This window comes from Anas acuta, chromosome 4 (genome assembly GCF_963932015.1).
Source record: "Anas acuta chromosome 4, bAnaAcu1.1, whole genome shotgun sequence".
NCBI lineage: Eukaryota > Metazoa > Chordata > Aves > Anseriformes > Anatidae > Anas > Anas acuta.
In genome coordinates, this window is record NC_088982.1 from 73,912,921 (window position 1) to 73,940,221 (window position 27,301).

Below are 27,301 nucleotides of genomic sequence, written 5' to 3' on the forward strand. Positions count from 1 at the left end.
AACCTTCACTTCAACCTCTGATTTGGTATTTGTGTCTTCCTCTGTGAATTCATGCAAGGAGTACACTGTGTGAAATATTGGACTCAGACTCCATAGGGTGGCTGACACGATGCTCTGTTTTATTCTGTGTCTGATGAGGCCTCCAACTTGGTCCAACTGGATGATGGGGTTAAATGTGTATTTTTTCTCATTGAAACTGTTATCATCATAAAAATCTTTAGGATAAACTTTGCAATCTTGTCTCTATCAAGATCTCTAATGACATTATTAGGACTTTTCCTTGAATACATAATTACTTGAATAAATAATTACTAAATATTGGACATTTAAAACTAGTCTTGACTTTGAAAGCAACTATTTTATTGGGGAAAAAAGTAATTGATTACAATGTCTTCCACTGTATATAATCATTTACGTATTTATTACTGTTTGTTATCATAATGTATATTACTTGCTCCCACAAAAAGGCTGTGTGCACATAAAAGAAGAAGAAAACGATAGAAAACTCCTATCTAATAAATGCACAGTATTATATGCTAAGATCCACAAGATTCTGAGTAATTGAAATTCCCTGGAGAGGTGAGAGCCAAGACTGAATGTATTTTTCTTTATTTACCTCTTCTGATGTATTTTCTCAGTTGTTTTGTTCAGAGAACAAGGAAAATGTTTGTTTTATTATTAAACTTCCTGTTGGAGATTTTAGTGTACTTTCTTACTTTTATAAGAAAACTATATTGTCACTTTAAATACACCCACCTTTTACATGTGCTGAATAAAAGTCCCTGAGGAATAATGAAAATGTGTTGTCTCATTTTTGAGCAAACTATGGCGATATTTCCCATTCACTTCTGTTCCAAAACTTTCCATTAGCAGAATATGAATCTCTTCTTCGCCACCTTGATGGAAAAGGAGAGGAGATGATTTCTTTGAGTAATTTAAATAACAGCAATATTTCATCTTTCTTAGCTGCCTCAGCCAAAACTCATCCTAATGGTCCTCCAAATACTTTTATTCTCCCCTGCATATTTAGCTGATGGCAGCAGATGCTTAGCCTGCGTGTCAGCCCTCCAGGGATGGAACCATAAATGTCTTCCTCAAAACTGCATTGAGTACCATTCCCCTTGCAGCAAAACTTAATGACTTCAGATTGGAATCAAAAAACAAATGAGGCCCCTCTCTAAGAGGAACTCAAGTTATAGTTTGCTTTCTTATCCTTGCTTGAACTCAGCCTTCTGCAACCCTTGAAAGGCTTTCTCTCTTTAAAATTCATGTATTCTGTGGACGGTGCTCCTAGCATCATCCTGACAGGGATGAAAGGCAACGGGGCAAAAACAAGCACTGAACAACCATTTTATTTGAGCACCCTGCATGGAGTAGATCTGTGTCTAAAAAAAGCAACACTTTTCCATTAAACTGAAAGCAGACAAAAATAGGATGATCACATGAAATAAGTCCAACCTTTGCAAAATTAATTGCCTGACTCAACTATGCATTATACTGGTGAGACTGGACAGTTAAGTTCACAACAGTTTGTGTATGATTGTGTTAAGTATTCTATCAGCATTTCTGAGTTGGGACAAAGCTTAAAATGTACCAAAAAGCAGAGGCTAAATGAAAAGTTTTTTTTATATTTTTTTTTCCTGAAAACATGGTTTTCAAGCTAATCATATGCTTTTGAGATCCTAATTCACGATTTCTGCATGACTGGGCTTGGCAGTACTCAATGTTTGTTACCAGCTCAGTGTTGCTGTGAACACTGTGAACAGTATCCCAAGTGAAAAAACAAAGAATATGAATATGTTCTGAAGACTGAAACCTTACTAAGAAAAATTGACTTCATAAGAACATTTTCTATTCAGTTTGGTGACACAGAAAGAAAGAAAGGAAGCTCAGAGAAAAGAAGTTTGTTTTGTAAGATTGGATACACTGCTATTAAAACAAAGAGATAAATATCAGATTATAAACACCAGTTCCTAATGTAACTCGGTTTCCTTCCATTGGTTTAAGCAGGTATTAAATTGACTTTAAGGCAGCTGTGTCAACTCCTGTCACAGAGGGGTTGAGACCTGAGTATATAAGAACTTGATTTCTTACAGCTCCCATGTTGTGTAGAGGCTGATCATATCTCATATCTGCCAAACAAATGAACAAAACCCAAATCCCTCACCACATGAACTCAGTTTAGTACATTTTGTGTTGCTACACACGTATATACAAGGATATTGTCTCTCTCTATATATACATGCACATTTGTATATAGAGATAATGTGTATATAAACAAAATGCTATGAGTGTACACATACATATAAATTAAAAAAATGCATTCACGTGAAAATTATAAAGACATTACAATGACCTGATCACATGCTTTGTCTTTACTCCTTCCATCCATTCACCCTTCACACTAGCTTGTCCCCAAAGTAAGAAGGCCTGCAACTAGAGAAAGAGTAACTTCTCTAAATCTCACAGTACTGTAATCCCGGATTTGAAAAGTAAAGTGGTACCATTACAGCAGATAATTGTACCGCTGGAGAAATAGGTCAGAGCTGCAGTTCATCTCGACAGTGCTGCCAACAAATGAGGTCAGGTTTTGCTTTCTTTTATTGTGCTATTGCTTTGAAAGAAAAGACCTTTTTTCTATGTTGGTAAGCACTCCCAAGCAGCAACCCTAGAAAAGATAATAGGAGAAACGAAATCCCTGGTCTCTCTAGTCTTAGGTATCCAGTCCCTCCTCACAGAGCAAGCTCTTGCTTGTACTAAAGGCTTCCAGCGTTTCCCTTTGTGCATTTCACCAAACACATGCACAAATTAAATCAATCTTACGATGCTCTTCTTAGCACTTCTCATAAAAACCACATACGTTCTTGCAATTAAGTAGCATACAGCACGCATCCTCAGTGTAAAGAATAAATATGCAGATACATTCACATCATTTTCTGTCGTTACATGTGCAGTGGTTGGTTATTTATTAAAGAAAAGTCGTCTCTACAGAACTACTAAAGGAAATGAAAATAAGAATCTGAGAATTTTCTGCAATTACTTCTTTGGAATGTAGTCATTCAAGAAGGAATTTTGTGCAGCTGGTACAGGCAGTACAGCTACAAGAAACACAACTTTTCTATAAACTCTCTCTGATCCCTAAGGAAACCTCAGGAAACAGGCTATTGCAATGCAGATTTGTATGGTTCCCTGAAGAATACTGCACTTGCACAAATCCTTCCCTGAAGAGATTTAGCTTTTCAACAGTTTACACTCAAGAACAGTTAATTTTGATGGCTTCTGCATACTTCACTGATGCTTACAAGTCTAATGTTTAGTTTTCATATCAATTACCATATGAGACTCTATTCTGAGGCAGTACCTTGTGAGCTGCTATATCTACACTTACTTTGTTAGATGGATCCATCCTCTGTGCTAACAGTAAGCTTGAAGCAGGCTGGTCTCTGCACAAGTTAAAGTGTAAAGAAACAACCAAGACGTAGTCAGTTAAGTCTTTTGCTGTCAAGCAGTAGAAGCATGGAAGAAATACACAGGCACGTCCCCTGTTCTATATAACACAATGCAAGCTCTATTTCAGAGAACTCGTGCATAATACTGTTGGTTTGAATAGTAAGACTCACTTGCAAGAACACAAGTGAATCCACTGCCACAATCTTGTTTGCAAGCATTTCCAAATACTTGCTTTTCGTTAACAGATGTTAGTATTTATGCAATTACTCATGATTTGTAAAAATCTGATCAGCTTGTGCTAAGAGTGAGCTGTTAATTCCTTTCTGATTAAAGCAGTTTATCTTATCTGAAGCTAAAAGTTTGCAGTCAACATTTTTCAAGTTTTCTATTTCAATAATGCTCTAGATATATACATTATATATTAAATAGATACAGAGGAAACCTCTTAAAACAATGAAATATAAATGAGTCATTTGGTAAAGGCAATGCATTTTTCTACCAGACTGATACTTTTTTTTTTTTTTTTTTCCCATATGGACGGATAGCATAATCTAATGAACCTGGCAAAGGGGAATTGCTATTAAAATAATTAACTACTACTTCTTATTTTTCAAAGTAACAGATGAAAGAAATGTTAAGTATCACCACTTTCCCTCTGCTGTAGGCAGACTAGGTAGATAAAGCAGATAAATGGTAGATAAAAGGTCTGTAGCCATTCCCTATTTGACAGGGGGATCTTTCTACAGAATTGTTACATAGGCTTCTGGATAAAAATAATGATGATATTTAAGAGAATTTACATCTCATTAATGCATATATTTGAAAGTAGAAAACATGAATGAGTCAATACTCCATTGTCTCTAAAGATTTCACAAACTGTGTCTGAATTTCCTAATTTAATACTTGAGTGTGTTGGTCAGAGATGGGAGTTCTGACAAAAAGAAAAACACACAACAGAACAAGTAATAACTGGTAAGAGTAGGCAAACAAGCTTGTTTATCTGATTGCCTTGAGCAATTTGGGAAGAACTACCAACAAAATGACAGCTGTCACTAGTAATAACCATTGCTTATGGGGTACTTCCCAGAAAAAGCCAGATGGATTAAACCATAAAATTACAGAACAAGAAGTGCACATCTTATTTAGGTTTATTTTTTTTTACATATAGCATTATTTGACCCAGTTTATTATACATTTAAATTGCTGTATTCAGAAAGGTATAATTACTTCCTCTATGGCTTCAAAGTTCTTTTTCTTTTTTTCTTTTTCTTTTTCTTTTTCTTTTTCTTTTTCTTTTTCTTTTTCTTTTTCTTTTTCTTTTTCTTTTTCTCCTCAAACATTCCCTCCTCCCTTCTCTCCATTCTTTTTAATGTGAATAATGGAAAGACTGTAACAGCCATGCCAGCTGCTGAAATTCGCTGCCTGTTTGTAGAAGTGGTAAAGTAAAAGCATAAGAAATGCGAATCATCTTGTCAGCCTCTGGTAGAAAGAATGAAACTGACTCTCTGCCTGAGACAAGGATAAATTGAACACTGAGTCATAAAACATAGATTAGTGGTATTTCAGGTAGGATAGCATTTCCATAGCCACCACCCGACAGAATGGATGTTCTTTCTTACCATTTGCTGTGTCTTATTCAGAAGATAAACACCATTCCCGTGTTTCTTATTACAAGAATCAAAAGAAAACTTCAGCTGTGGTAAAATTGGAACAAGTAAATCTCCAGGATCACTCTGTGCTGGAAGCAAAAGCATTATGTTTTGTTGTATTGAATGCAGCACACTCATACTGTGGCTCTAGACAAAATTCTTGGCCTCTAACTCTACTGAAGATGCCCATATGTTTAAGTCTCAGTAAAAGCAGTATGTAGATACATGCTTCAATTTACACGTAGAAATCAAAGCAATACATCATTTAACTCACCTCATCTCCTCTCAAATATTGTAATTTATGACATTCTGGATATTATGTAATCTCTTGCATTTACTCTCCTTTTGCATTATTTTTGACCATGTGTAAAAGTTCCCTTTAGCTTTAGGCTTCAACAGCTCAGCATCCAATACCAGGAAAACAAGAAAGCCTAATAACCCTTGACAGTTTGCATAAACTCAATAGCTGTTCCACTGAAATTTGATAGAAAATCCTGCGCCCCTTATATTCAAATCACTACACGAATTAAACAAGTCTTTGATTTACTCTCTAGAAGTAAATTGTTTCAGGTTCATTGAAAATGTACAATAATCAATTTCCTAAAAACCCCTGGAACTACAGTCAACTAAATTTTTAATACATTTGTTTAATAATAATTTCCCTCCCCCCTTGATCAAATTAAGGGAAATATTAAAGCTTGTGAACAACTATGATAGTCTCAAGGTAGATCACTTTGTTTTCCTGAACTCTTTCAGTTTCAAATACATGCTCAAATAATTTCACTTGACCAAATGCAAAATACTTTCCTTTACAGCTACCCAAAATAATACAGGATTTGAGCTCTCTTAACTCTTACTCTCCAAACTCCAAGGGGAAAATAGGTTTGCATACTGACAGTCACTATGGTGATTCCAGCCAAGGTATGCAAAAAAAAACCCACACCACACTTGTTTTACTAGTCCATACTGACACTTTCTGAGCAATAATGGAGATTTTTTGAGCTTTTTATAGATAAGAGTTTCTCAGTGAAGCTGAAGAGAACTCTTTGCCGTCTGTGTTTAAGTGTATGGATAACCATTGCAAACTCCAGCATTTTGTACCTAATCCAAAGTCTGCAGAACTCATTTGTAGTTCTGTTTATTGTGAATGGTTTTCATGTTTGCAGTAGGTAAAATGTCTTTCTGAGCTGGCAGAAAGAGCCTGCTCTTGTGTAATGATGAGGTCTTGCTGTAGGAAAGCATAATGGAATCTTTCAAATATGTAAAACTGCATTTTGACCCTGCTGGACCTAAATAGCCAGAAGCCTTGCCACCTTTTAGTGATGTAGGAAAAGGAAAAATTTCTGGATGTCTCTACATCTCTTACCTGCCTACCAGTTTCTCAGTATTTCAACTGGATAGGTCAACTTGTTCAAATACTTCTTATACTATGAACTAATGACTCCTTTGAAAGCCATCACCACTCCCAACTTAAATTCCTATACTTTCTGGAAAAAAAAAACAAACAGCAAACACTTGTTTAGATGAAATATATGCAACAATATTAGAATATGTTTTCCATATGCAGTGGATATAAATATTTGGTAACTTTCACCTATTACAACTCATTCCCTTGGACATTGCACATAATAACGCCAAGTCCTTCCTCACTACCTGGAGTTTTGCTGTGTTCAGATGCTGCTCTCACTCTGCAGCTGGAATCTCTTTGCTCCTGCATTTGCCAAACCTTTGCTTTAGACCTGAAGTGGGCAGTCACAGCCAGCAACCAGCGTTATGAAGAGGAGATACACCATGCCCAGATCTGGTATTTGTCTCATGAGCATCTTTCCAGTAGTTTTGAAGTCACGGTGATATAAACGATATATAACAAACCTGTCCTATAGTTATGAGGAAGTGCCAGGAATCTTTTTCATCTCTCTATAATTTTGTATAGTTGCTAACACAAGAATATGTATACAAATCAAGCGTGACAGTTACATCAACATAACCAAAAATGACACTCAAGCAGTTTCTGAAAACAAAATAATCAAGGCATACATGTATGTAGTAAGTGCTGAGGGTATCATCTGCCTCCAGACAGGTCTCTATTCCCACTGCCTCTTATACGGTTAAGATTTTCTAGTACTTTCACTGTCACTGTTCATTTTCAGCATGGGTGATTTATTTTACACAGAAGGAAAACAAAGGAATAAGAAAAAAAAACAAAACTGTACATTTCTCCTGTGTGATCTTATACGTACTTTGGGAGCAAAAAAGGTTAAATCTCTTTTATCTTGAATATATTTAATAAATTAAATCACTTTTTAATCAGCTCACCCTTTGCCGCACTTCACTGATACCTCACCATAAACTTCACTGAAGTATCTGAAAAATATGCAACTGAGAAAAAAGCATTACCAAGATAGTAGGATGCATGAGGAACATGCTGATGAATAAAACAGTACAAAGGTGTACAAAGGTGTAATGCCTTTGTACAAAGTGACAACACAGCCCACAGCAGACAGCCTGTGCAGCACTTGCCACCCAATGTCCTGGAGCACGCTGCAGAAGGATTAAGAGACCCCAGCAGCCTCTGTCTCGGTACCTCACAGCCCTGGAACATGAAGATGTAAAGGGACGAAAATCAAAACCAACACAAAAATACCTCTCCATAGTAACTGAACTGTGAAACTCAGTATTACCAGAAATAACTAAATCCAGCAACAAAACTTACAAGGAGGGACATGATATTTATAACGACACCAAGATTACTGAGTTCTTCTCAATTAAGTGCCATGTACAGTGATTTAGGCCAATACGTAACTATTGGAAACTACGGCAAGAGACAGCACAAAAGGTACAGGTACGTTCTTGCATCTTGTTTTGACGCACCTGGCACAGATGTACACAAAGAGTAGAATTGAGTTTTGAAGTTAAATGAGTATGAGAAGGGCATAAAATATTGCATATATTCCTTTTTCCCCCTAACACATACCTCTACTTACTTTCCTTACCGTATCAGCCCAGTTATGTAAAATATAACTGCACAGAATATTACTTTCTAACTGTTTGACCAATATGGCATAATTCAAAGATTTCATACTTACGTTTGCATTAAAAAACAATCAAACAAACAAACAAAAAACTGAAAATGTAAGGAAAACTACAAACATTGACTGTTAGTGATTTGTGTGTATGCATGCAGTGTACAAGAAATGATTTTCTTTGAACACAGGCATTTTTACAGGGGCCTTTCTTTTCATGAGTCAACTTTACTGCAAACATGTGTGACTGTGTGAAGATAATGTAACAACTGGAAAAAATGTATACTCCCTCTTCCCGTTTTCCCCAGTGCCCTATATAGCTTGCTATATAATATTACTTTAATCATGAGTATTTTTTTCTCTAGCATAGCTGTCTTCTGTCATCTGTTTTCACTCTTAAGCAATTCTGAGAGATTTGTTTTTTTTTTATTATTTTTTTTTTTTGGTTGGCCAGTTTATTTATTTATTTATTTATTAAACACCCAATTCAACTATTAACTCATCACACATCAGCTAAGTGAGAAAAAGAAAAGGTCATGATAATCAGGAAAATTCTTAAAGAGGATTATTTAGTGCAATCAAGAATTTAATATTTCCCCCTTTTACATGATTACCATTTTCTGTTTGAAAGTCATTTTTTGCAAGAAAATTTTATCTTCTATTCTTGTAACACCTCCAGAACATATTCACACTTTTTCTTAGGTTTAAAATATTTGCACACGCTGTCTTAGAAGCATATTGGTTCACTTTTCTTCCATTTATACTTACTACAGAGTTTGACACAATCCTTTCACCTAGCTTAGTTAGATTCATTGCTATTGGTTAACTTCCCTCTGAACCAAACTGGAGCAGAGGCATCACAAAGTGAAGGCAGGCTCCAGGATGCCTTGTTGGAGTCAGTGCTTTATTCTCATAGTTGGAACAGAGCTGTACCAAAATCGTATTTCTATACTTGATTTACTGTTAACACTGAGGCCAGCTTTTTATTTCTGAGCACTGTGCCAGTTAGACTCTAGCCCATCAGCAGTCATTCTTACTTAGAAATTACATTTTACTTACAGTAAATTCACCAGCCTAGAATTGTCCATTTACTGCTTTTTTTTTTCTTCTTGTTAGTAGTAAAGCAATCCAATGTATTGATCCAGCATTTTCACATAAGTTTTACTTAGAACTTAATTTGACTGGTGACATCGGTCCCAAATAATTATTCCAATATTATATTTTACAAAATAACACTACCTAAAAATGACTGATACAGTATTTCTGGTATGTCTCACTGTTCACACGTATACACATTCATGTTGCTATATAGTTTTTTTTAACTGTAGCAGACCTCTTGGATAATTTTTCCTAAATGAACACAAATGGGTTAAAGAGCAAATTCAGGATAACGTGGTTATTACATTTGCTAGGATTAGAAACAAATAATTGTCAATTCCAATAAATAACTGAGAGAAAGTCATTACTATCAAGAAATAAATAAGATATTTACTGCCTAAAAGCAAAATAATTCTAAAAATAATGAACTTAAAAGTGTTAGTTACACAGCAAGCTTGAAGCAAAACTTGACATTAAAAACAAACAGAAAAGCAACTATACCAATGTATTTCTCCATATATCTTTGGCACTATTACCTTTCCTTTAGGGAAAGCCTGAGGAGCATATTGAAAACTAGCACACTACATAAAAGCCAAAGCTGAGTTTCTGTGCCATTCAAGGAAGACAGCAGTTAAACACAAGGTAAAATCAGCTAACGAAGCTCTGAATCACATTTATTCCCTTTAAACTCTCATACTGTTTCAGCACGGAAGGTTTCTGTATTTTAATGGCAGAATCTACATGGCTTGGCTGTTCAAGAGGGCTTGAAGCCAGGTTTTCACGATACAACCTTATGTGTCCTCTGTGCTGTCTTCTCTGGAATATTCTCCAGGTCAAAATGGGGTGTCAGGACCCCTTCTGTCTCACGGATGTTTTACATGGGACATAGAGCTTAAGGTGATAGCTAAGATCTTGAACCAGAGACAGACTTCATTTTATTGCCTGTTGAATCCAATATACCCGTGCAGTAACACTTAGCAGCTAACTGATGCCTCCTGTAGGAGTACTGAAGGGTTAACCACCCCATAAACGTATACCCTGTTTCTTCATTTATGTACACTTTCAGAAAGTTACCCCATGATCAGTTATAAACAGCGCATCCTAAAAAACATCACTGGCACAACAGAACAGAAGTAATGGTCTGAAGCAGCACTTGAGGCCAATGAGAGACAATGCTGCCTTCCTCTTTCCAACAGTCATTACTGCCCCGGCTCTTCTTCACTTACTGATATTTGCCAAAAGTGGCTACAAGAAATGGCAGAGAAATGTGTGCCTATAAAAATCTTTCCCCTTTGCTTTCCTGCTTTGCCTGCTGGCCGGCATGACATGCAGTAAATGGGTTATACTATCTTGGCCCCAGTTTAGTTTGTGAAAGTTTTTTCATGGATGACTTTTTCCCCCCCTTTATTTCAGCAGATTGTGATTGTGCCATAGCTTAATTAAACTTTTCTGGTCCTAGGTACTTTTACTTCAGCAAGATTTTGTGTAAGGGAAAGGAGGGTGTTTAGATTTACTTTGAATGTCCTTGCAGCTGTGAAACGTGGATGGCAGCGTTGCTGGAACAAACTCTCTTGTGAGGTTTCCTGTACTTTCTGCTTGCAGGATTGCCAAGAATATTCCTAGGGCAGCTTTTTCACAGTAACTTGGAATTTCACACTCAAGATGAAAGCAATGCAAAAGCAAATGAGAAGCAGAGTTTAAAAAACATATATTTCAGGTTAGCTGTGTTAAATTCAAGAAATGAGCAAGCTTAAAGGAAATGAAAAGATTCCTTCTTTTTTTCCCCTCCTTCACCAACTACTAATTTCTTAATATTTCCTTCTGCTTTCCCCTGCCATCCATCAACAGTGCACAGAAGTTGCTTCTACTTTATCTGCTATTTACTGGCACTTGCAACTTACTTCTCTGAAAAAAGGTTCATAAGCATCTGGTTCATGAATTTCAAACAGCCTCTGGATTTCTGCTTATAGTTGGAAACAACTGAAGTGGCACAGTACCATGGCTGAGTTATGCATGTTCGTAAAAGGACTGTCCCCTCTTGGCCTAGAGGAATTTAGCCCACAGGACTTCATCCTCTGTGTGTTTAAGAATTCAGCATCAAGCCCTGTATCATGTTTTACCCATGTAACTCAGGGCAGAAAATAGCAAGGCAGCTCTGCGCCCCATGACCTGTAGAAAAGTTGCTGGTCACTCGAGAAACCTACCAAAGCAGCCTCCACGTTGCATGTGAAATTGCTCACTTGAGAAATATTTCCATCTTCAGCTTCTCCGAGGACATCTGTTTAGCTTCTGACTTTTTTAAAAAGCACCTTTTGTCAGCAGCTGAAAAACAGGAGACGTGTTAGAGTCATTTCTGGGACTGCTGCTAAACTCTTGCATGCGCTGTGCCTCATGCCAAAGTGTTACAGCACTTGGGTCTCGCATGCAATATTGTCTGTGGTGTAACCACAAGGACAGCTTCCAAGCCCTGCAGATTTAATGAGTCTGAGCACACTTTTCACAACAAAAAGTGGAGCAGCTGGAACCTGAAACAAATACTCAGAGCTTCATTTTCTAAGGACCATATGTATAGAGAGGACATAATGCGAGTGGTAAACACTCAGAGGCCTTAGAAGACTTGGTAGATTTATGAATGGAAATGTAAAGATGCCCAAATTCCAGGATCAGTTTGCTTCATAAGGTGATTTTCATATCATGTGATAATGCTTGCAAGTCTCTCAGCTTATCTTTTATTGCCTAGTACTAAATACACACAGAGAGAGTGACGGAGATGTGTTCAACAGTCATCTACTGGTGTAAAAGTCCAAATGAATGCTTTTGTTGCTTGGAGGTCTTCCTTCAAACACAAACGGAAAACTGGATGAAGCATCAACATTTCTCTTGCTTCACACAGAACAATTAATCTGTCCAGCAACTGACATATACTTCTCAAAGGCCAAGTGTGTAAAGCCATAGCCTTCGTTTGCAGGGAAACAAAGAAAATTCTGTAGATGGCCTCCATCTCTTGTTTCTTTTATCCTATTCTGCATTTCATATCCTAGAAACATTAAGGTCCAGATGAACAATTTTAGGAACGTCTGCTTTTGCCAAGAGCTGACATTGTTCTTCCAGAGGTACACAGAGCTGGTTCCAGATTTAATACCAGCTTTTCTCTCATGCTCCTCAGGTGCCTCTTCTTTACAGGAGCTACTGCTAAACTTCTCTCTTAGAAACACAAGAGAAAGAAGTCACAGCCTCAGTATTCATAGAGAATATGAAAAGAAATACTGTACTTTTCAGGGAAGAACACAGCTTGGGAGGGAATGAGAATGAATCATAGTGAATCATTTTCACTCACTGAATATAGTACAGAAATGGTAGGGGGAGGAGAAGGGAGGAGTGTGAAGACATTTGCCTCTGTCATTTTGTAAAGTAACAGCCAAACCTTCTCAGGACTCCTTTAAAAGCTGTGTGAAACGTTTAGTGCGGATTTACTTTCTGTGCAAACACTTAGCAAAAGGACAGCATATGAGAAAAATAAAACCACGCTAATTTAACAGTGGCAGTGAGCGTTAAGATGACAGACTTTGAGACCATGGCATCCAAGGTCTGGGTGCTCTGCTGAGGGAGAAGGAGTATACTTGTGATTTCACCTGGTGAAATCACAAGTCAGGCAGATCAACATAGTTCAAACACAATAGAAGAAGTGTTACAGTCAAGCACTTCCAAAGTGTGCAGGAAGGATTCTCTACCTTCTGCCAAGCATAATGTAAAGTAAGACAATTCTCCCTATGAGGCGACCAAATGAACCCATGTTAGTATATACGTTTATATTCTGCATGAAATAGCAACGATTGTGGAGATGTATTGGTTTAAATACATTGGTGCAAAATCCCATCAACAAATTACAGTGGTACAAAATTTACATTTAGAATGGGCCTAACAACTACAGGCTAACTGACCACAGGGTAAGAGTGGAGAAACTTCTCTCCTGAAAAGCAAATGTATTTATTTAAAGCAAGTATCCTGTGTATGCTTTGTCTGGATCAGTTTCTGTAGAGTGAAAGCTAGCTATATAAAAAAAGAAATACTTCTCTCTCTCTCTTTTTTTTTTTTAATCTTTATTTTCAAAAAAATGTTGTTTTAATGTGAGAATTTTGGACCATATGAATAAAGTATGTTTTGGTAAGTTACTCGGGTCATTCTGGAGAGAAAATGCCTTCAAGAAGATAAAAAGGAACCTGTCACTTTCTAAATTAGAGTTTATTTGAAGAGAATGAACTACTTCTTTATATTTTTTCCATAAACACTGCTATGTGTAGGCCCGTGTTGTGATGACATGCACAAACAGCTGATGATGAAGATGGACAAGAACTGAAACTTGAAGGGGTAAAAGTTATGAGAAGACTTAGGATATGTCATAGCCTAGGATTTCAATTAGGAGTGTTCATACACCTCCCCACTTCTGTGGTTCTTGGATGAAGAACTAAATGCAGCTGTCTCTGGAGAGACTGCAGGAATTTCTGTAACATCAGTTAACAGTGTTTACCTAAGTCCATTTTTCACTGACTCATCTGCACACTGAGTTGCTACAAGTTGGCCTCTGCTCAGGAAGACAGCTTGGCAGGAAAAAGATTCTTCTGCTTGCTCAAGGTCTTCTTACTGACTAGCTGTGGCCAAATTCTCAAGCGAAGCTGGAAAACGTGCCAAGAAGTGTAACTCGGCTTGTTTTTCTTTTCTGTCTTGGTCATAAAAAGGAGTTGCTACCCTGCACCATGGAAGATGCAAGTTAGGGCAGTATTATGATTCAGCCTGGGTAGGTGGAAGAGAATAGGATGTGCTGGATGTGACAGGCATGTTGGCCAACCCAGCTAGGAGGAACTAACTGAGAATGGTTAGCTGACAATGTGAATGAAAGGGAAGCCACTCTGCCCAGAGAAGGGAAAGGAGAGCTCCCCTTACCGCTCCTTACAAAATCAAGGCAAAGAGTAAGGACTCTCCCTGACACCCCTGCCCAAAGTCCTCTGTTTCCTCCTCCACCTACGCACTCATTTAATTTAAAATAAATGCATGACTCCAGTCTTTCTTTGAAAAAGTATCTACAACATGCTTTAACAACAGATCCTTACTGAGATCCTTACACACTTACTGAGAGCCTTACACACTTTAACAACTGAGATCCTTTTTACTGGAGAACAGCACCTGAAGTAGGAGCTCTTTGTGTTTGGTCTCAATCTACACACACCTCCATGGGGAACATGTTAAAAAATATAGTACGATATGAGGACCAGACAGTGAAGTTAGAAAAACAGATTAGAAAGAGGGTGCACACTTCTAATGATCTGGGTGATTAAACATTGGAACAATTTAGCAAGATTGTGGGGGATTTTCCATATGGTTTAACATGTTTATACTTAGGCTGCTCCGTAACATGGTATCTTGTAACAAATTTGTAAACACAGTTTGGTAACGCAGATTTTTGCTTAAACTTGCAGCAAGTGTATAAATAGATTTAAAGTTATTAGCAGGAAGGGTAATAAAAAAAATAATGAAATCATACTATCAGCCACTCAGGAAATCCCAACCCACCTTTCATACAATGCAGAGAGATTTCAAGCAATCTCCAAAAGGGCAGACTGGGTTAGAAAAGAAGAAAAGAAAAATAATATTCATAAGAGATTTATAATTAAAGCCAAAGATTCATTTCCGTTTGAAACAGATGGTCAGGCAAAGGCATTCTGGATAATTTAGCAAAAGCCTGTGCTTCAACTAGCTAACAAAAGCACCGATTTAATCTTCCATCTAGTTGCACAGGGTAACCTGTTTATTGCGTATTACAGATCAGGAAATAACTGCATTGCTTTAAAAGAGAAACATGCTTACAGGACCAGTGCAGATTGGAATTACAAACAGCATTACTGTTTTTAATGGAAATACTGAAAATAATTTAAGATTGTGAGTGAAGAGAAAGACAAATAAGACACATACAATAATAGAAAAGAACGAGAGCTTAAGGGTTGAGGGAATCCGGAAAAACCTACTGTGACTGCAATAAATAATAGATAGCTAAAGTAACGTTGAATAATGCAGTACATTTAATATACATTTAAAAGTAAGATTTTCTTTGTTTCTTTAAAGTAAATTAAGGAGGCATAATATCATGACACAGTTACAGTACTGGATTGATAAATCTCAACAACAGTACTAGAAACATACGTTCATACCTGGAGAAGGTTTCTGTCTCAGAAGAGAATTTGGAAGAGAGTCATCAACACGTCTTTACCTCTGGGAATAAAAGAGATTGTTGGCAACATTACACCAACAGTGTTTTTCTTCCAGCTGCACTCCCTAAACAAATAAATAGTAATTTTGGTTTAATGCTGTCTCATCAACCTCCATAATTTATGAAATGCCCATTTAAGCCGGTAAGCATCTCACCTAGGCCTATAAACAACGGAACTGCAACCTCCCAGACTCGCCCCATGTTCATTATTAAAGCTGTTTATGTTTTCTGTCAGCACTGGTGCCCTTGCAACTGTACTTGTGCTTATGTTTTCAGAACATACTTGGTGAACAAATAATAAAATTAACGGTTTGGGGGGAATAATACCACAAGGCAATTACAGGCTGAAAACATTATGGAATTAGAAGACAGTTTTACAAATATATTTGATATTACCCAAAGGAAAATATTACTCATCTTGTTGTATGGAATTAGAAGATTTTAGGATGCAAATTATTAAGTGAACCTCTGTATTCCTCTACCCCCGGCTCCTCCCAGTTAAACAGGGAGCTAAGGTAGAAGCAGCTTTTAGAATGTAACCCCCACCTCCCCAGCCTGTTGGGCTAATGATGAGAGCATTAGCTAGTGCTCTTCATCTCCAAATTCAATATATAGCAGCTGACTTAGGCAATCAAGAGGCTACCACGGTACTGCTGCACTCTGATTTAACTACTGCTGCTACCAAATTCCAGCAGAGCACACCTGATCAAGTGTGTGAGGAGTGCTAACATCATGGTTTAAACATTAGGCTGCAATTCGGGACATCTGGGCTTTCGCCAGACCTTGCTAATGACTTCCTCTGTCACCTTGAAACAACCTATGTCTCATTTTCTGTATGTGAAACAGGGACAAAAATAATGCCCACCACTGCAAATGACGAAGACATACAAGAACTGCTCAAAACCAAGAATACACACAGTGAAGGAAAACAGTGGAAGAAATAACTAGGTATGCATATCACAGTAGTGTTTCAGTAAGATGAAGCAAGTTTCACTATCCAGCAACGATAAACCAGCACGTCATACTCAGGATCAGGAAAATCAGAACAAATACTTGTCCACAGTGATGGAAAGCAGCTATTTTGTTTCATTGATTACTCACCTACACTATCTTCAACACGTTCAGTTTGGAGAATACAACTGTTAAAACACTCATTATGCATGTTACCCTGAAGGGTATATCTGCGTAAATATAATACACGTATATCTGATCTAAATAAGTGTGAGTTAAACAGTGATTACCCCACTTCATGGAATTGTGAAATGCAAAGACGTGACTTCTGAAAATTTACTCCCTAGAGTGGGGTCTCCATAACTTTCCTGAATTACAGGCATAGCTGCTGGTAGGATACTTTGGGATATAAAATATAAAGAGAGAGCTTATTTTATATCCTCTTTATTTAATACAGATTCGCCTTCTGTTTTGCACAGTGGGCTTTTAGAAAACAGCTACAGAAGTTGAAAAAAAGAACGGAATTGGGAGAAAACATCACAATCCTTTTTCTCAGTTTCAAACAAGCTTTTGTTTTTTCCAGAGTAAGAATAAACAACTCCTAACGAGTGAGAGATTGCCACACGGTGAATGAGAAAAACAAACACCAAGTATGTAGCCTGTTCAGGGCAGGCTGGGAGTGCCATCCCGAGACTGAAGCAGCAGGGGATGCTCTAGGCTCAATGCTGCCTGCAGGACAGAGTTTGAACATTGCTGCTACCGTCCATCACAGAAGATTTGAGCTTTCCAAACTCCTAGATGCCTAACTACTTTGCTACTTGAACCAAGCAATCAACAGGTTAAAATAAGTTCGATGGTGCAAACAGAGCATACAGCAAACTGCACTAGCAATGGCTACCTGGTAGGCCTCCAAAGTAGCAAACAGGGAGAAATCATCATTAGGAGGAGAAGAGCGATGCTTTCATAGGAAGCTGTATTGGGTCCAGCCCATGCAAGGTGACTGCAGACAAGATTTGCAGGTGACACAAAGGCTGGTAGAATGGTTGGTATACAACAAGGGGGACAGGGCAACCACGGAGTGCTGCAGATTACTCGATAAATTCAGCTTCTTCAACAAAATGTGTTTTACTGAACCCCTGGACTGATGCACAGAACATATATAACGAGAAATGAAGGTGTACCAGGAAGAGTGAATGGCTGGTGTGGTGACAACTGTCAAATCAATTTGATAGTCACAGAGGACATGTACTTTGTCAGAGGCAGAAGAGTACTCCTTACCTCTTCCTTCATATAACTTGAATAAAATTAATACTGGAATGCTGTATCCACTTCTGATGTCCACATTTTTCCTATTTTTTTCCTAGTCTACTGAAAAACTGGACAAGCTGTGTAAAAAAAGCCTCGGCTTCTACTCTGGAACTGGAGAATGTGCTACACAATGCTGAGTCTCTAAGGACCCCATCTGTTCAGCTTTAAAAAAAAATAAATAATATTGGAATACAGATGTATAATAATAAAACACCAGGTGCCAAAGGACTCTTTAGTCTTGGGGATAAAGGCATCAAAAGGTAGGAATCTGTAGCCAGACTAAAAAATGCAGTTAGGAAGAACGTATACATATTTTTAACTCAGATATTAAATATTGCAAGAGATTTACAATGGGAATTGATAGATTAGTCATATTTTTCTGCTTTAAGTCAGAACCGGATGCTTTTTTTTGAAGTTTAGCCAAGTAACTGTTATCTTCTCGTTAAAATTTACTAGGTTTGAGTAATGAAATGGGAATTAAAGTATAGGAAATGGCTACCCAGCATGCTTGTGTCTTTAGCAAGACACTGTATTTAATAAGTCTACTATATAAGCCTGAGTACTTCTGAGGAGCAACCATGACATATCTGAGAAAGACATGATTTTATACGGACTTTAAGGACTGTCTTCAAGTGCAAGTCCTCATGCTGGTCTTTGTAGGCATGAAGGAGAAGGAAACAGATGTCAGTGGGATCCCATCCAGTCAGATCTGCAATAGAGAAAATCTTCCATTGATTTTGCTGTAACCATCCCACAAGTTTAATCAGCATGTAGAAGAAAGTGATTGGAAAGAAAGCACAGGAACCAAAACATCTACTGCTTCATTTAGACTTGCTTGTTATCTGGGGATAATTATTGGAGCTTGGCATACTCACACACTAAAAAGCTTAATGACTTTATTGTTAATGACTCGGTAGCATGACCTGAGGCTGAGGAGAGTGGTGGGAGTGGAAGCAGCATGGCATGTTCCTCCTTCACAGAAGAACTGAGGGAGCTGATGCAAACCAGGCACTTCTTGTTCTTCTTGTGCTGCCGTTTGACACAGGAGGGTGCCAAGCTGACTTTCACATCTGATCTTGAAAGCAAAATTAATCATTTAGCCTTTCCTTTTCAAAGGGAACACAAAAAATCTAGAGGCAGTTAAAATCTCAAAGATATCACAGTGAGAAAAATGTCAAAGAGAGCAGCTGTAAGGCTTTTGTTGCTGAAGTCATGATGCTGAAGGCTGGGGCTGTGTGCTCCTTCCATACCCCTGCAAACCCTTCTTTTTGGAGGTTAACATTTATTTTATCCCCATGCCTGTGAGGGATAACTTCCTCTGCCACCAGAACAGAATGGAGATGATGTAAATGTAATTTTCAAGTCCCCAGTAGCTACCCACATAATAAGAGATCAATTATTTGAGTATACTAGAAATCAATCTGGGTAAGAGATTGCTTAGCGATTACTTGACAGCCTAAGAGATCTGGTAAGGACAAACTGTACCAACAAAAAAGCTGCAATGTTCTCTTCATCAAAACTAATTCTATTCAATCCATCCGAATTGATAAAATGTAATGAAATCTGGTAATGAAAACTGAAATAAAACTGGAACCCATCAATAAGAAATGGTATGCTGTCATGGAACGACTTAAGAAGGTTACCCAAAGATACGAGCTCACTAGTTACACCCTTGGCCTTAAAGTTTTGCCAGTACTCAGAGCTCTGAAGGCTGTTTGTTTTAGGAAAACACACACACACACACACACATGAACGGGTGATGATAGATTAAGTGTTTCTATAATGACATTCAGTTTACCCTCCCAGAATGACCCTTTTAAGCAACTTGCCATTTCTTCATTCCATGTACCATACTAGTCACAGCTAGGTATCTTCATTTTCTCACAGGGCCACGTTTTCCCTTCTTCTCTAACCACATTAGAAAATAAAAGCACATCTTTGTTATCCAAAATGAATGAATTACTCTATTGCATTGGATTTTGGCAAATGCTAGATTCTGACACTAGTTATGTCCTTTTCCAAACTGCATGCTAGATACTTTTCCTACTTTTAGGGCCCTTTGATATTTTCTTGCATGCAGTTCCGTGGTAGATAATCTTAATTAGCAGAAGCAAAGCTGCATTTAAAAGAGGAATAATTGTGGCCTTGTCAAGTAACTCTCAAAAGTGATTTTTTTAGGCAAATCTTGGGAATGGCAACAAACATCACGGCCTGCAGTAATTTTAGGTGATTAAATACTTGACTTTTACTGAGACTGAAGTTTATTAGGAATTTTAAAAACATATTTCTCAAGCTGTGTTGGTATGACATTTCAGGACCCTATCCTCATTTTGGAAATTCACAATTAACAGTCATTAATCAGTTATTCTACTGTGGCCACAAGCTAAACTTTAGCAACATTGCTCTGATTATAATTCAAACACATGGAATTTACGAAATAGCTTGTAACTGCACTGCGGAGTATACCTTTCCTGCAACTCCAATTCAAATCTAGGCACTTAATTCGATCTTCTTTCATGCTCTAAACAACATTTATATCTACTATTAACTTGTTTGGCAGAGGCAAAAACAAGCATAATTCAGAGAAAGGGAACATTTTTCTCTTTTCACACTGACCTGTCTTTTACATGACTCCTTCACTTCATCAAGACCTTGAAATATGTTCCTCAGAAATGAAATGATGTACTTTATTGAGTACTTTGCTGAACAGAAATGGAACGCTGCACTGAGGCTTATGTTATCTAACTGCTAAATTAAATCTTATCCTCTTTTATTTTTTTATTTTTTTGTGGGAATGTGCATTCTCTGCCTTTTCTTGGGAACTAGAAAATAAGTGATTGAGAGCAGAAAGAGCAAAATTACTGCTGTCCTGGGAGTACAGTTCATTAAGCCAGTAGTCAACTGATAAAGAAGTGTGTATTTCAGTGTCCTTCTCTGAGCTAACGCTACCTTTTGGAATGGTGGACCTAACACTGATAGCATAATTTCTGATTTATGCATCATGAAGTAAGCTTTATTTTATTTACTTTGTTTTAACATCACTGATGGATATTCACTGGATTTAAAGCAAGATGGCCAAAGAAGCATGTTAGACTGTGAATGCTACACATGGAAAATTACCAACTATTTTTCCCAGGACTCAGGTATAATGCACAATAGTCAGCAAAGGTATAGTGCTTTGGTCACAGATCTCCAGATCTGGAAAAATATCCTATAGAGCATACCATATGTTCTTCTTCTTCTTCTTCTTTATTCGGAGACATTCTGAATGACCTTTGGAATGGAAGCTGGCAGATCCAGCACTCCCATTTTTACTCAAGAATACTACTGGAAGAAATTCAGTATCTCCTTATAATTAAAAAATCCAGACATAACCATGTCTTCTGTCTAATTGCATTGTGGAAGCTACTTATTCTTTGCCACCAACCAAATCTGAAGCTATTTAATTGAAATAAAATTTAACAGCATGTTAGTTCCTAGTTTAATTCCCAAATGCTGCTGCCCAGTATCTTACCTCGTAAGTTCTAACTTTTGTTGCTGTCTCACTTTCTGATGCAAAAAGCTAATAATATTTGTAAAAGGCAACTCTCAAATGTAGATGGCTGTATAGAAGTGTGAGTGTTGGCTGCCGACTGAGCAGTGCATGAAACATGGTGAGAGAAAAAGAAAGAAGCTTATTTTGTGCAGTGAGACCACAAAAAGACTGTTTCAATGTTGTCTAGACAATACCTCAGATAACCCATTATGCATAATCCTGTACAGACAGGAACGTGAGTGCTCTTTCATCAGCTTGAAATCCAATCAGCATCCATTACTTGCAGGGGAGAGAGAAATTTGCTGGGTTTAATCGCCTAATTCACTTTCCAAAACAGCCACATGTCTCAGCAGATACAGGAACCTATAGGGTGGCTCCAGACAATGACTCCTTTAGTTATAATAACTCATCTCCCATGTCTGAGCTTCACAACCTCAAGGACATCTTACAACATGATCCATATAGAAGGACTGCCATTATAGATTTACTTACTGTTCTTGGCACTTCCTTTCTCTGGTCTTTATCTGTAGTCAGGATAGTCTTTTCTCTCCAACTTTATGTCAAACTGAGTAACAACAATAAAGATAAAAAGCTATCTTGTAACAGCAGATGATAAAATTATTTAAGCATTTGAAAAAATAATTCAAAGAGCTTTAGAATAAGATTGAGAAATCCTGACAAGGGTAACACAAATATTTTTCACACTTACAGGACCTTAAAAAGATATACTTTAAGATATACAGCATGATATACTATGTTCAGGGTGCACAGATCACAAGGAAAGGCTTTTGTTCTTCCATTTTGTTTTATTTCAAGCTTTTCTTTCTTCCTTCCCTGCAGTTATGCTTCTCACTCTTCAGGATGCTTTGGATTAGGAATGATTATCCAGGATCACAGCTATCAACAACACATGGAAAAGCAAGTAATATTATCTCCCTGCTCAGGTGGGTCCTTCCAAAGGTGTAGCTGTCACTAAGATCACAACAGAGAGCTACTTTCAGTGCTGCCTTTTTCTTGTATCCATAATTGCATTTGTTAAATAAAAGGGTCAAGAGAATTTAAAAATAATAAAAGATCCTCCCTGCCCTTCCTCCCCCAAAGACTTTTTCTAGATCTCTTCAAAACATGGGTAGAGAGACCCGCTACTGTGACTTACACCAAATATCAGGTTGTTTTCAAGATACCTTGCACAATAAATCATCCTGAGCAAAGGGTTAAATGTCTCAGTATGTCTGTCCAGCAATTAGGATGACTGATGGTTATGATTCAGAGTATAGGAGTGTAGTTTCAGTAAGTCTGGTGGCCTTCTTTGAACTCAGACCTTCTTATGAGGTACCTGTCCTACCTTCCCAGGGATAGGACAGTAACACATCCTGAAGCCTGTGAAACACTGCTGTGGGTGAATGAACTACTCTGTAAACAGAAAGCCGGGTTTAAGAGCTCTGTAGTATCACCAAAACCTCAAGACCATTGTACTGCTGGAATGCAAAGAGAACTAATGAGTGAAAGTAGACAGGAAAATAGCAATGTGGTATTTTCACATCAGGGTATTTTCAGCAAAAGATTCAGGAAGGCTTCCAAACTGTACATATTTTCTATCCCATTGTAAATCCAACTGTTGCCCTATAGCAGATCAGAGAATTGATTTTAAGGGAATCAACCTAACTGACAGCCACTGCAGCCTTAGAAAATGTACTCCCACTGCATGCTCTACAAACACTTGTGGCATGTATATTTAATATACAGTCATGCAAGATCTGATCCACTGTTCTGCTTTGCACTGATTGCTTTCAAGGATTCACATTTTGCCTGAGGAGAAAAAAAAAAAAAAAAAAAGAAAAAACAGAAATTTTTACAAAATAAAACATTGTCAGAGAATAATGCTCTCTGGTTGCTTCAGACCAATAAAAGAACCATGAAACATTCCTTGGAAAGAGGTGATCATAGATCCTGTGAGCATAACACTTCATTTCAATGCCTTTGTTTCTATTATGCCAAAATATATCAAAATATCTCAGTCCTTTTTTATATATAGTTTAGCTTACACATCTGATTTCATCCCTTTCCAAATGACCTCAGAAAGTCAGAAACATTACTGTTTCTGATTCTGAACTCAGTGTTCAACACAGGCATATTTCAAACATAAACATAGTGACTTGTGTGTTAAAATGTAAACCGGACAGCATACTGTTTCAAAACCAGTTCCTGCTTCCTTGACTTCTCTGCTAATATTTATTACGGAAACGTAGAATCTTTCCCAAACTAGAAAGGTACATCACAAAAAGTGTCTCTACATTTGTCCAACTGGTACATACATTTGTGTACTGATAACTGATCCAGACTACTTGTTAAAGTCTTGGTCATTTTTCAAAGACAAAAAAAAAAAATTCTCTCAAAGAATTTGAAATTATTTTATACATGCCACTTTGGAGAATAGTATCTCAGGATGTTTTTATCATTTCTTTTAAATACATTAATGGTACATTTAAAAGAACTGACCACGTAGAGAACAGTTGAGTTCCTGCTCGGTCATTGAATATTCTGGATCTCAAGTAAAGCTAGAAAGACTTCTCAGAAAGTTAATTATTCCTCTTACGACCACACAGTATGAAGAAGAGTAGTGACAATATTAAACACTTCTGCAAATACACATTATCCTTTTACAATTATTTACAGGTAACTACTCAAGAAGCCCATTCTTATTATCTTCTGAGTGTATTCATTAAAAAGTAACTCTAAAATCTGACTAACTTGTTTCTAAGTGTTTGCTAATGACAGCTTTATTCTGCTTAGTAGCTGCAAATTTGCAATATACCAGTTTTTGGTAATGTCTGCAGTTAGTTTCTTTTCAAAAAAGTCTGTTTTTTTGTGTGTTTTTTTTTTTTTTTTTGAGTGTTGGACATGATCTAGATTTTAGTGTGTAATTATTTTAGAAATGTTTTAATTTTTCAACCATAATCAATTTATATAAATGTGATTTCTGATTCAAATGAGATATAGTTGGGAAGTACGCTTATTTTAAATTTACCAAACTATGCTCTAGCTAGTTAGCAAATGAACCATCAAATTCGTTTAATGTAATTCATCTTGAACCTTGAATTTTATGTATTGTATCAATTATCACAGATTATCGAGAATATGAAATTGGTACATCCATTAATCATCCACACAGGTGAACAAGGCCTCTAATTATATATGTAGAGGAAGGAGAAATGCTGTTTCAGAGGGGAAATGTCACAAAATCAGCCCTGCAGCAACAAAAATAATAAAAAAGCTTATTGAGTTAACTTAAAATAAACAAGAACTGAATTGCTATCTTCAATGCAAAAAAAAACCAAAACAACAAAAAACAAAACAGACTACTTTTCTGAATGCCATAAAAATAAACTATTTTAATAGATACATAAATAAGAAGTTTAAAGTAGAATTCTCCCCAAAAACATAAAGATGACCTAGCTTCTGTACAGAAACTGAACAATATTCACGTGACTACTTAATCAAATAATCACTTTGTTACATTCAAAGTAATTGGAGGCAAATACATAATGAAATGATGTACCTGAATCATTCTCCTTTCTCATCCTAGCAGTGTCTAAAATATTTTCTTGCTTTACAGTACTCTGAGGATGTGGATCTGTTAAATAAAACTCTGAATGAGAGAGTGAAAATAAAATTAAAAATCAAAGGAAACAAACAAACAAACAAACAACCCTAGCACCCGGAGGGGCACCTTGCATCACCCACTAATTAGAGTTGCAATGGAAGACAAAAAAGTATTGTGCTGTAAAATAAATTATGTCTTTTATGTACTGTAGTATAGCTATCTTAAAGTGTTTAAATATTACATTCACTTTGGTGATTTTTTGGTGCTTTTGCCTATGCCTATAATAAATTATACATGGCATGTGCTAGCTGCTCATGTGTGTTGAATAACAGCCTTCTGGTTTTACTACAAATGGGGTGAGCTTAGCACATTTAGGGAATTTAAAAAGTATTTCTGGTTTATCTATGACAGACACAGTCTAATTCAAAGCAGCTTTCTTCCCATCAGGCTCCTCTCCCGAACCCCCCTCCCCCCTGAAGTTATTCGGATGGCTTCATGCTTTTGCTGTGCTGTACCAAAAAATGTCATAGGTTGGTGACTAACACTCTCTGACATACAGAGGTTCTCAAGGTTTTTTTTTTTCCTTTCTCCCTATGAATCATCGGTCAGTTTGAAATCATCTGCCATTTTAACCTCTCCATAGTCTCCAAAAGTTCCGACTAATTTATGCAAGGAACCACCATTTGTCCATCAAAAATGGGATTTCTGTAGTTATCTGTGTTGTTATCTGGAATGTAGCTGTAATGGGTGAGCACCATTCTTCCTGTAAAGGAGAAAGTTTGTCGTGTGGATGTTCATGAATCCTCAAGGCACAGTGTCAAGGTATCTTGTGCTGGTGAAATTTGAGAACAAGTAAAAAGATGACAGCTTCCATCTGTAGTGCAGAGCTGGCATTTCTGGTATACTCTGTGAGAAGTTCAATAAAATCGGGCCAAGCTGACTTAGACTTGGCAAAAGACCATGTGCTTGAGTCTATCCACCAGCAAGACGTGAACGGCAATGTAATGATTGCCCTTTTTTCCGATTTGCTTTTTTCTTGTTCTTGTTCTTCTTCTGCTTATTTGCACCTTTACTTTTATCTGACTTCTTTTTCTTCTCGTCCTCCTTAAACCACGGACCCCAGACTCCTCCGTTCAGCTTCGGGTTACTCCGAGGGTCCTTAGGTGGGTATCGAACAGGAACTGCAGTCTTATTGAACTGTGAAAGCCTCCGCAACAACTGCTTCACTACGTCTGGATACCGTGCAGAGAGGTCCACCCGTTCGTACGGATCAGCGGTTATGTTGAAAAGCCACACGGTTTTGCCAGCTGACCAAGAGACGCGTTCGTTGTGCCAGCGGTTGGGGCCCACGTTACTGAAGGCCTGTGGGGGCACCCAGTCGCTATAGCCAGGATTTCCTGTCAGTAGTTTCCAGTGATTCACGCGGATGGCAGACTGAATCGCGGTGTTCCAGATCCCATAGCCAGCTGCCCAGGACCCATTTTTGGCTTTGGTGTAAATTGGGTCGATGTTGTGCAAGATGTCTACCCGTGGAGAACGTCTGCCTTCGCTGATGGTTTCCCATATATCATAGCCGTCCAGCTGGATGTCTTCATCGATCTGTCCTTCTGCCAGTGTGATCAAAGTGGGGAACCAGTCTGTGATGTGCACCAGCTCCTTACACACAGACCCTTTGTTTTTCAGAAGGGGGCTATGGACAAAGCCAACAGCACGGATGCCTCCTTCCCAGTAGGTCCCTTTGCTCCCTCGCAGAGGCCAGTTACTTCCTCCTGCCATTGGCTGCCCACCATTATCTGAGGAATATATGATAATGCTATTGTCATAGTAACCATACTTCTTTAAAGCAAGGGTTACATTGTTTATGGCTTCATCCAAACAAGCTAGCATCGCAGCATATCTTCTCCTGTTTATGTTATTTATTGATCGATAATGCTCAAAATACTTGCCTGGTGCCTGAAGAGGCGAATGAACGGCTTGGTAAGCAATATATAAGAATATAGGTTTCCTGGGATTATGAGAAGCCAGGATCTGTTGTACCTTTTGCGTGTACATCTGCGTCGAGTAGATGCCATTGTCATGATCCCAAGCTGCATTATCATTCTCGTACAGGTCATAGCCACATATCCCAGGGCTGTCACATTTGAAGTGAGTGTAATAGTCACCACTGCCTAAGAGCGAGCCAAAGAACGTGTCAAATCCTCGCTGCGTGGGCATGCATTCTCTGCGATAAAACCCCAGGTGCCACTTGCCAACCATGTGCGTTGAATAACCAACCTCCTTCAGCTTCTGAGGTAGCGTGACGTTATCCAGAGGCAAGCAGTTGGGCTGCGTTGGCCGGATGATGGAGTGCTGGAGGCCGGTGTGTATCTGGTACCTGCAGGCAGGCAGGAGACAGACAGATGCATCAGGCAGGGGGAAAAA

General features: G+C 37.8%; 1 protein-coding gene across 17 annotated transcripts in view; it reads right to left on the reverse strand.

Moving 5' to 3' along the window:
• Nucleotides 1-27,301, reverse strand: part of ARSJ (arylsulfatase family member J) — a 100,268-nt gene that overhangs the window by 19,089 nt on the left and 53,878 nt on the right. For 10 of the 17 annotated variants that reach the window (XM_068682121.1, XM_068682120.1, XM_068682119.1 and 7 more), the window contains exons 2-4: nt 17,332-27,254; nt 15,424-15,484; nt 3,389-11,542 (exon numbers count right to left, since the gene is read on the reverse strand). In XM_068682121.1, coding sequence (XP_068538222.1) covers nt 25,853-27,254 — 1,402 coding nt within the window. In that variant the 3' untranslated portion in view covers nt 3,389-11,542; nt 15,424-15,484; nt 17,332-25,852. Of the gene's footprint in view, nt 1-756; nt 897-3,388; nt 11,543-15,423; nt 15,548-17,331; nt 27,255-27,301 lie in introns of all 17 variants that reach the window. The other 7 variants (XM_068682113.1, XM_068682107.1, XM_068682124.1 and 4 more) reach the window with 5 other exon arrangements.